This window comes from Trachypithecus francoisi, unplaced genomic scaffold (genome assembly GCF_009764315.1).
Source record: "Trachypithecus francoisi isolate TF-2019V2 unplaced genomic scaffold, Tfra_2.0 Lachesis_group6, whole genome shotgun sequence".
Classification (NCBI taxonomy): Eukaryota; Metazoa; Chordata; class Mammalia; order Primates; family Cercopithecidae; genus Trachypithecus; species Trachypithecus francoisi.
This window is the reverse complement of record NW_022681471.1, coordinates 12,698,581-12,709,538: the sequence shown is the minus strand read 5'-3', so window position 1 is coordinate 12,709,538 and position 10,958 is coordinate 12,698,581. Positions and strand designations below refer to the sequence as shown.

The window sequence follows — 10,958 nt, the reverse complement described above, 5'->3', positions numbered from 1 at the left end:
TCATATGACATCCTCTGGGAACAATGGAACAAATTTGTCCTATTCTCCGAAGCACAGGTGCTTGTCATAACAGCTGGCCTTTCCTCAGGATAACCTCTAGTCTCACAGAAAGTATAGGCATCCAGGTCACAAATTAGAATAACCAAAACCTTGCATTGTTTCCTAGGAGAGCTTAGGTAGCAAAACAAATATGACCAAAACCAGAATGAGAATTACTCTGTCATTTTACTTTTTCTGTAGAGGCCCACAAAAGCTGTCCACTCCTTCTATAGAGTTCAAGTCTGTTTGCCACCCACTGCTCATAGTAAACAAAACCCCAAGATTACAGGTAGATTCAAACGTAAGGTCTTTAGTGGTGGTGCATACCTGTAGTCGCAGCTACTCAGGAGGCTGAGGCATGAGAATCGTTTGAACCCTGGAGGTGGAGGTTGCAGTGAGCTGAGATCGCACCACTGCACTCCAGCCTGGGTGACAGAGGGAGACCCTGTCTCAAAAAAATGTATATATATAGCCTTTGTTAGTGCACAAACTAGAGCAATGTGAGGCAGTCAGTTGCCAGGTGGTGACTAGGAGGCTAGAAGAATGACCAAGAGTTGTGTGAGACCAAGAATTTCCATGAAGGGAAGCCTTCCACATAAGCCTCCAGCAGAACCCAGCTGGGCCCTCCTCCTCCCAAACTGGGTCAGACGTATGCTGTGATCAGTCAGAAAAGGGAATGAATTCCCCTAAAGCTCAGACTGCTCGAGATTTCCTCCAAAGAAGAGAACACATAGATGTCTGCCTTGCCTCAGAACATCAGGGTGATCAATTCCTACTGTGCAAGGTAGTAGAAGGGAGATGGTTTCTACCAGAGAAACTTGGAAGCATAAGGTTCAACTTCAGGCAGGTGGCTCCCTCATAAATGCTCTCCACTGCCACAATACTACAGAGACAGTACATTCTCTCTAGGTCTAAGGCTCTTCTGAAGTGTGGACTTTCAGGAGCTAAATGATGATAGATCTTGAAGGTAAATGCTCTTCCACATTTGCTGCATTCATGAGGCCGCCACGTGTTATGACATTTTTGGTGATGAATGAGGCTGGAGCACTGGCTAAAGGAATTCCCACATTGGTTGCACTCATAAGGCCTTTGCCCAGTGTGAACCACCTGATGTTGAATAAGGCCAGACTTTTGGCTAAAGGACTTTCCACGCTGGCCACACTCATAAGGCCTTGCTCCAATATGAATTCTCTTGTGTTGGATAAGGATGGAGGCCTTTCTCCAGTGTGAACTCTCTGCTGACTAAAGGATTTCCCACGCTGGCCACACTCTTAAGGCTTGTTCTGGTGTGAATTCTTTGGTGTTGATTAAGAATGGCACTTTGGCTTCAGGAATTGACTACAGGAATTCCCACATTCATCACACTTATAAGGCCTTTCTCCAGTATGAACTCTTCAGTGTTTAACAAAAGTGGCTTTTTTGCTAAAGGATTTCCCACATTGGCTACCCTCATATAGGCCTTGCTCCAGTGTGTATTTTCTGGTGGTCAACAAGGCTGGAGCTTTGTCTGAATAATTTTCCACATTTGCTGCACTCATAAGGCCTTTTTTTAGTGTGGATTCTCCAATGGTCATTCAGGTGGGAGGTTTGGCTAAAGAATTTTCCACATTCATTGCATTCCGAGAGTCTTTCCCCAGTATGCACTCTCTGGTGCTAAACAAATGAGTACTTGCCACAGAAGGCTTCCCCACATTTGCCATTTTTTGTTTTGTTTTGTTTTGTTTTTGAGACAGACTTTCACTCTGTTGTCCAGGCTAGAGTGCAGTGGCGTGATCTCAGCTCACTACAACCTTTGCCTCCTGGGTTCAAGCAATTCTCCTACCTCAGTCTCCCAAGTAGCTGGGACTATAGGTACACACCACCACACCTGGCTAATTTTTTTTTTTTTTTTGTATTTTTAGTAGAAACAGCGTTTCACCATGTTGGCCAGGAAGGTCTCGAACTTCTGACCTCAGGTGATCTGCCCACCTCGGCCTCACAAAGCGTTGGGATTACAGGTGTAAGCCACTGTGCCCGGCCGGCTTTCCCACATTTGATACACTCATAAAGGCTTTTTCCAGTGTCGACTCTTAGACAGTGAACAGGAGTGTTTGTGCCTGGAAGCTTCCCACACTGACCTGACTTGTAATAACTTTGTTGACTGTGAGTGTCCTCTCCACATTTGGTGATTGTATTGGGCTTCTCAGTTTTAGGAAAGACCAGGGATCTAGAAGCCCCAAGATGACTGGGAGGTCCTTCCGAACCTCGCATTTGAGGAAGGACTTCCCTGACATACGGAAAGGCAGCGCTTCACATACGAGGCTCTGTCCATGCTCCTCTTCAAGGATTTCTTTGCACTGTGATGTTTCTGTGCTGGTACTGGTTTGCACGTGCTCCAACCAAGTATGGTTCCTTCCCAAAGAGATTAGCCAGAGGCAAAATATCTTTCAGGAATGGAACACATATCTCACAGGGTTCAGTCGTCCGTGTGGATGAACCTGCCTTAGACCGTGACACTCCCACAGAAACATTCTGCTCAGAAGGTGTCTCTTCATCCTCTTTACCATGCCCACAACCCAGTGATGCTACTTTTACAAGAGGCACATTCCAACTAGCTTGCTGCAGGCTCCACCACACCCAGTATTTCTGTACAAAATCCTGGGTAAAATACAGGTGCAAAGTTCTCCAGCATTACTTCAAGGTATAGGAGTCCTCTGAGCCTCATCAGGAAGTCCCCACTCTTCCTGTGAGAAGTAAATGGCGATGTCCTCAAAGTTCAAACAGCCCTTTGTGAGATTTATATGTGCTTCTGTAGTCACGGTAACCTGAGTCAGGGCCCTCAGCTCTGCCGCTGCCATAGGAGCCTGTGGGCAGTGCGGGGCTGGGACCAGGACCAAGACTAGCGCGGGGACCCGAGTAAAGCTGTCACCCCCGCCGCCACCGACCCCCATACCCGCCACTGTTCAGCAGGAGAACCCCTCCCCTCGCCCCTTCCTGCCCTCTTGCCAAACAACGTGCTCCCAAAGCTCGGATGTCCTGGATGGACTCAAGAGCTGCTAAATGACTGCTACTGGAGCAATACCCGGTTTTTTTTTTTTTTTTTTTTTTTTTGAGACAGAGTCTCGCTCTGTTGGCCAACTGGAGTGCAATGGCACGATCTCGGCTCACTGCAACCTCTGCCTCCTGGGTTCAAGCGATTCTTCTGCCTCAGCCTCCCAAGTAGCTGGGATTACAGGTGCCCGCCACCACACCCAGCTAATTTTTCTGTTTTTGGTAGAGACGGGGTTTCACCATGTTGGTCAGGCTGGTCTCAAACTCCTGACCTCAGGTGATCCACCCACCTCAGCCTCCCAAAGTGGTGGGATTACAGGCATAAGCCACTGCGCCCGGCCTCTTTTGTATACGTAAATAATGATCAAATATTGGCAACTTTATATGGTTTATCCTAATATTTAAGGCTAAAAACTTGCTGTAAGCACTGGTATTTCCCATAAGTTAAAATACTGATATTACAAAATTATTTATTGTTGATGAGTGCATTTATTTATAGTAAAAGTGCAAATCATGCATGGGAAAGATACACACCAGTTTTAGGATAGTAGTTAGTTTAGAGAAGGAAGGATTATGAAGGAATATAGATGTAACATTTCATTTCATACAAATACAGCATTAAAATATGAATAAACATGTATAGCAAATAAGGCAGAATAGTAACATCTGTTTAATTTTGTTATTGGGTAAATCCCACAAGATTTTATACTTAGAGGAGTTTGAGACCAGCGTGACCAACATGGTGAAACCCTATCTCTACTAAATATACAAAAATTAGCTGGGCATGGTGACACAGGCCTATAATCCCAGCTACTTGGAAGGCTGAGGCAGGAGAATTGCTTGAACCCAGGAGGCGGAGGTTGCAGTCAGCTGAGATCGCACCACTGCACTCCAGTCTGGGCAACAGAGTGAGACTCCGTCTCAGAACAACAACAACAACAACAACAACAAAATCCAGGATCCAACTTAGGATCATAAAATACATTTAGTTGTCAGTGTTTGTTTAATTTCCCTTAATCTAGAGCAGTTCCCCTGTACTTTTTTTCTTCAGTCTTTCATGACATTGCCTTTTTCAAAAGTCCAAGCTAGTTATTTTATATTTGTCTGATTGTCTTATTTTGATTAAATCCAAATTAAAAATACTTGGCAGAATACTACATAGGTAATGTTATGTCCTTTGTGCATCTTATCAGGAGACACAAGTTTGTCCCATTATTTATCTCCGTTCTTTTTTGTTTCTTTCTTTCTTTATTTTATTTTATTTATTTATTTTTTTGAGACAAAGTCTTGCTCTGTTGCCCAGGCTGCAGTGCAGTGGCATGATCATGGCTTACTGCATCCTTGAACTCCTGGACTCAAGTGATCTTCCCATCTCAGCCTCCTGAGTAGTTGGGACTACAGGCATGTACAACCACGTCCAGCTGATTTTTAAAGTTTTTTGTAGAGATGGGATCTCATTATGTTGCCCAGGCTGGTCTTGAACTTCTGGCCTCAAGGGATCCTCCTGCTTCAGCCTCCCAAACTACTGGAATCACAGCATGACCCAAGGTGCCCAGCCTCACCTCCATTCTTTTTATGGTTTGTTTTCAGAAAAGCACAATTTTAATGCTGCCAGCGGTATTGACAAATATTTGAGCTCAGATTTGACACTACATAGATCTATGGCTATCTCAACAAGACATCATAGAACTTACTTGTTCATAATGTTGACAATGAGGCGTTAAGAAAGGATATATGGTGATCAATATCTTTAAAGAGCATATTTTACTAGTAGCTTCAATAATATTTACCATTTCTGAAATTCCTATTTCGTATAATGACATTTTTACAATCACGGTTAGATTGATTGATTGATTTTGAGATGGAGTCTCGCTCTGTTGCCCAGGCTGGAGTGCAGTCGCTCAATCTCAGCTCACTGCAACCTCTGCCTTATAGGCTCAAGCGATTCTCGTGCCTCAGCCTGCCAAGTAGCTGGGATTACAGGTGTGCCACCAAGTCCGGCTAATTTTTTGTATTTTTAGTAGAGACAGGGTTTGGTCATGTTGCCCAGGCTGGTCTTGAACTCCTGAGTGCAGGCAATCTGCCCACCTTGGCTTTCCAAAGTGCTAGGATGACAGGCGTGAGTCAACGCACCTGACCTCATTTTAGTGTTTTTTAGTAGAGACGGGCTTTCTTTCTTTCTTTCTTTCTTTTTTTTTTTTTTGAGACGGAGTCTTGCTCTGTCACCCAGGCTGGAGTGCAGTGGCGTGACCTTGGCTCACTGCAAGCTCCACCTCCTGGGTTCACACCATCCTCCCACCTCTGCCTCCTGAGTAGCTAGGACTACAGGCGCTTGCCACCACATCCGGCTAATTTTTTGTATTTTTAGTAGAGATGGGGTTTCACCGTGTTAGCCAGGATGGTCTCGATCTCCTGACCTTGTGATCCGCCCGCCTCAGCCTTCCAAAGTGCTGAGATTACAGGCGTGAGCCACCGCACCTGGCAGAGATGGGTTTTCACCATGTTGGCTAGTCTGATATCGAACTCCTGGCCTCAAGTGATCCACCAACCTCAGTATCCCAAAGTTCTTTCTTTTTTTTTCTTTTTCTTTTTCCCCCTTTCCCCTCCCCCTTTCCTGGCCTTCACTGGGTTTTGAACACTCTTGGGAGTTATTTTCTTTTCCCACAACATTTCACTTTCTCCTGGCTTCCATTGTTGCTGATAAGAAGTTGCATGTCAGTCTTATCATTGTTACTTGATGATTTTCTGTCTTTTTCTCTGGTTGCTTTTAAGATTTTCTCCTTGTCTTTCTGTACTTTCACTGTTATGTATCAAGAAGTGGGTTTCTTTTCATTTATTCTGCTTTGGGTTTCTTCAATCTGTCAGTTGGTGTCTTTCACAGGTTCTAAGAAATTCTGTCATTATGTTTCTGAATGTTGCCTTTTTCTCATTTTTCTTTCTTCTTTGTCTCTCTGGAACTCTGAGTATAATCAATCCTCATTATTTGTGGACTGCATATGTGCAGATTCACCTACTTGCTAAAATCTATTTGTATCCCCAAATTAATCTTATTTTAATGGTCATTCATGGACATGCTCAGAGTGGCAAAAAATTGGAGTCACCTGATGTAGATGTTCCCAGCTGAGGTCAAACAAGGTGATGCTCTGCCTACTTGCTTCAGCTCTCATACTGTACACACATGTCCTTTTTGCTATCTGTTTAGTGTTTTGGTTTTGGTTTTTGGATGTTTGTGCTTTTTGTTGGTGATTTCTCTGTTTAAAATGTCCCCCAAGCATCTTTCTTGGTACAAGAAGGCTGTGAAAATCCGTGTGTTAAATAAGCTTCATTCAAACATGAGTTAAAGTGCTGTTGGCCATGGGTATGTTAAGTAAGCTGCCTTTAAACAAAAACACACATAAAACAAAGTTATATATTGATTAATTAATGAAATAATTGTGAACAGATGCTCACAGGAACTTAACCTTTTATTTCTCCTAGGAACAATGGTTCAGTATTCACTAATCCACTATTCACAATGACTTTATAGAACATAACTCTTATCAACAATGAGAAGTGACTGTGTTAGAACATCTTCTATCTTATTTCTCACTTTCTCTTTTCTTATTTTCTTTTTCTTTCTTTCTTTCTCCTTCCTTCCTTCCTTCCTTCCTTCCTTCCTTCCTTCTTTCCTTCCTTCCTTCCTTTCTTTTCTCTTTCTCTCTCTCTCTTTCTTTCTTTTCTTTCTTTCTTTCTTCTTTCTTCTTCCTTTCTTCCTTTCTTCCTTTCTTCCTTTCTTCCTTTCTTCCTTTCTTCCTTTCTTTTTGAGATCGAGTTTTGCTCTTGTTGCCCAGGCTGGAGTTTCACTCTTGTTGAATGGCTCAAACTCAGCTCACTGCAACCTCCGCCTCCTGGTTCAAGTGATTCTCCTGCCTCAGCCCCTGAGTAGCTGAATGACAGGCCTGTGACACCACGCCTGGCTAATTTTGTGTTTTTAGTAGAGATAGGGTTTCTCCATGTTGGCCAGGCTGGTCTTGGACTTCCAACCTCCTGTGATCCACCCGCCTCAGCCTCCCAAAGTGCTAGGATTACAGGCGTGAGCCACCTTGACCAGCCTCTCTTTTTTTTTTTCTATTGTTTTATCTCTCTGTGTAGCATAATAGATAATTTATTTTGACTTAATTTCCAGTTCATTTTTTGCCCTTCAGTTGTACCATATGACTACTGGTAAGTGTTGAGTTTTAAACTTCAGTTATTTGTTTTGCTATAAGTTTTATTTGGTTTCTTTTTAAGTCTTCAGTGTCACTTTTTAGGGTTCCCTATTCTCTGTAGATTTGATTTAGCTTATGTTTCATTTCATAAAAATGGTAAGCATACCTTACAGTTATTTAATAGTCTGTATTATCTGAACTTAGCATTATCTGAATAGTCTTCACTATCTGAAGTTTTTGACGGTCTGTTTTTGTGCTGGTTGTAGCCACTGGTTCTTGCTCTTGGGGTCTAGTTTTCTTGTGTGCTTGGTCATCTTGTATTGAGACAGGATGTTGCTCTCTTGCCCAGGTTGGAGTGCAGTGACATGATCATGGCTCACTGCAGCCTCAACTTCCTGGGCTCAAGTGATCCTCTCACCTCAGACTACAGATGTGTGCCGCCAGGACTACAGATGTGTGCCGCCATGCCCATACTTCGTTATCTTTGACCATGTGTTCCTCACTGAATTTAAAAATTATTTGTAAGAATAATTTGAGATCAAGGATAAAGGTATCTTTCTCCAACATATGTGTTCGTTTCTCTCAGGTACTTGGGGGTACCAGCAATATGGCATTTCTTAAACCTCGTTCAAGGCTGGAGGTTCCGTGATCAACCCACAGAAATAGACTTGGGTTTTAATCCCATGTGAGGACTGTCCCACTCTGATTCATCCTTTTCCTGAGGGTGTAGGGTCCTAGTTTATTGAGGGAAGGATCTACTATTTGTGGAGGCTCCAGGTTTGACTTCTGTCCTGATGCCACTTGCTCTGTGAATTATTCAAAGTGAAAGTTCAAAAATTTATGATTGTCAAGAACCCTCAGAGAAAAAGTTTCTTTTGCTCTTATTCACCTCACTGGTAAATATTAAACCTTCAATTCTGGCCTAGTAATTCCTTACCATTTTGTCAGAGTTTTTATGCTTTTTTTTTTTTTTTAGATGGAGTCTTGCTCTGTTGCCCAGGCTGGAGTGCGGTGGCATAATCTTGGCTCACTGCAACTTCTGCCTCCGGGGTTCAAGCCATTCTCCTGCCTCAGCCTCCCAAGTACCGAGATTACAGGTTCCTGCCACCACGCCTGACTAATTTTTGTATTTTTAGTAGAGATTAGGTTTCACCTTTTGGCCAGGTTGGTCTCGAACTCCTGACCTCAAGAGATCCAACCAACTCGGCCTCCCAAAGTGCTGTGATTACAGGTGTGAGCCACTGAGTCTGACTGAAAGCTAGCATTTAATTCAGGCTCTCCTGTCTCTTCTGTTTAAGGTGGAGACCATTCCTACTTTTTCTTCTGGCTTATTTATTTACTTTTATTTCTAGAGACATGATCTCACTCTGTCATCTAGGCTGGAGTGCAGTTGCATGACCATGGCTCATTGCAGCCTCAAATTCCAGAGCTCAAGCAATCCTCCTGCCTCAGCCTCCCAAGTAGCTAAGACTACAGGTGTGTGCCACCATGCTTAGTTAATTTTTAAAAATTTTTAAAGAGATGGGGGCTCACTTTGTTGCTCAGCCTAGTCTTGAACTCCTAGTTTCAAGCAATCCTCCCTCTTTGGCTCCCCTAAAGTGCTGGGATTGCAAGCATGAGCCACCATGCCCTCTTCTTGGCTTAATTCCTCATCTTCTGTGTGTGATCACTCAAATGGGAGAAGACATATCTCCAGAAGAATGAGCAGTAGGTATAAGGCACAGGACACTTCCTCAGGGCAATAAGTTCTGCAGAACATAAAGTAACTCTAGTTCAACTACACACAGCTATTTTTGCAATACTTCATATTACAAATCAAAACTCGGTTCATCAATCTAAAAACATCTTCATTCAGGTTGCTCCATGGTTTCCATTAAGAACGAAGGATAGGATTGAAGAACATTCAAAAAATAAAACAAAACAAAAACAAAGGCCAGGTACTTTCTTTGCATGTATGGAACTGAAGGGCTCATTTAGGTGTTCTCTCCAACCCTATCCATAAAAGCAGCAGTTGGAACTAAAGATGAATTCACATTTCTACTTCCCAGTCTTGGTGCTTGTACTTTTTAATTACAGCTTTCTCGACTTTTATCCATCAATATTTTCCCCCAAATTTTCAGACCTCACAATTCATCCTAGACATCTTGTTAACTTTCCGTCAAAACAGCGTATTCCAACTGCCTCTTTCCTCCATCTTTCCCCTTCATCACCTTGGATAGTTTAGATGGAACAAGAGTTAACAGCCTACAATGCTGCCTTTCATAAAAGCTGCTTGCTAATAAATAGATCTTGCCAACATATTTGCTTATAAAAATAGGCACCTCTGTGGCAATATTTTATTCCTATGATGCTTTTTCCATTCTATCAGGACATGCCAGAAATGTGACATTTTAGTTGATGGTCTTTAGTACCATGAACTCAACTGTTCAGCTTCAGCATACTTTGATCTGCGTTTTGACTGGCTAAGACCCTTAAGCTGAGATATTTTAACACATCAGTGAGACACTGAATCTGTTATGAGAAGGCAGAGAGTAGTGCTTGAAGAACTGTCTATTGGTTTTTAAATGTGAAAATTGTTACTTATAGTCCAGCAAATTTTTTTTATGATCTTACAGAATTGCAAGATATCTCAAGAAAGTGTCTTAAAACATCACCTTTTAGAACAATTTGCTTTCCGCCAGGAAATATGTATATTGAATGTGAATGGGAAGTGGAATGAAAGTGTCTGTGTATAATATAAAGTGCACCAGGAAGTGGAAGGGATGGAGGTGAGAGACAGCTTGTTCCTCAGGCAGAGGAAAAGAAGGAATAATTTATTTAAACCTGGCCATCTGCCTCTTCCTGTCCCCACAAGTTTGTAGGGACAATTAGTTGAGGATACACTAGGTTATGGTGTAGTAATAACTCCAAATCTTAGTGGCTTAACACAAGAAATATTTATTTGTCTCTCATATCCAGTGTAGGTCTGAGGGACTTTCTAGCATGACTGTATCTCTATGCATCAACTAAGCTAGTCAGCCTGAGGGAGCTTTACCATCCGGCAATTGTACCATTTTAAAAACATGGTTGTTTTAAACTTGCTTGATGTAACATGGGAAGAAAGAGTTTGAGGCTCGGCTACATGCTACCCTCTAACTGGGCACCTTTCTTCTCAATGCAACTAGACTCATCTCTCTAAAATGCAAACTGGTTCATGCCACTCCCTTGCTTACAACTCCCACCGCCATTAGGGTAAAGTCCAAATTCTGATTCCACGGTTTGTAAGATTCCCCAACACCTATTTTTGGATTATTTCTCTAGCTTCACTCCCCATTAGTCCCCTATTGCCCTCTTGCACTCTACGATCCTGCTATGCATTCTTTTTCTGGTTCTTGAATTGAGTGGTTTACCTCCATGCTTTTGCACATACTGTTCATTCTGCCTGTGAGTCTTTCTCCACCTCATTCGTCTGGCAAACTCCTATTCGTCCTGTGGGCTTACATGTCACTAGAATCTCTCTCTTTGCCTCCTCAACCATGCTGGGGGTCACTCCTCTGTGCTTCCATGGCCATCAGTATTTCTGCACGACCTGGTGATATCATAATTAATAGTTTTTATCTCCCTCACTGCAATGTGAGCTCCATATGAGAAGGGACTATGTCTTGTCCAATGGCCAGCACATGGCTTAGCAAAATATTTGTGAACAAAAAACTAAGTAAAAGA

The 10,958-nt window shown here is 42.7% G+C and overlaps 1 protein-coding gene and 1 pseudogene across 1 annotated transcript in view; one reads left to right on the top strand and one right to left on the bottom strand.

The window, feature by feature from the left end:
• Positions 1-804: 804 nt before the first annotated feature.
• LOC117078434 lies at positions 805-2,876 on the bottom strand (annotated as a pseudogene).
• A 7,083-nt stretch (positions 2,877-9,959) lies between these two features.
• LOC117078432 (teneurin-1-like) overlaps positions 9,960-10,958 on the top strand; it is an 11,202-nt gene continuing 10,203 nt past the window's right edge. The window contains exon 1 of the mRNA XM_033201987.1: positions 9,960-10,024. Within this exon, the coding sequence (XP_033057878.1) occupies positions 9,960-10,024 (65 nt within the window). The remainder of the gene's footprint in view (positions 10,025-10,958) is intronic.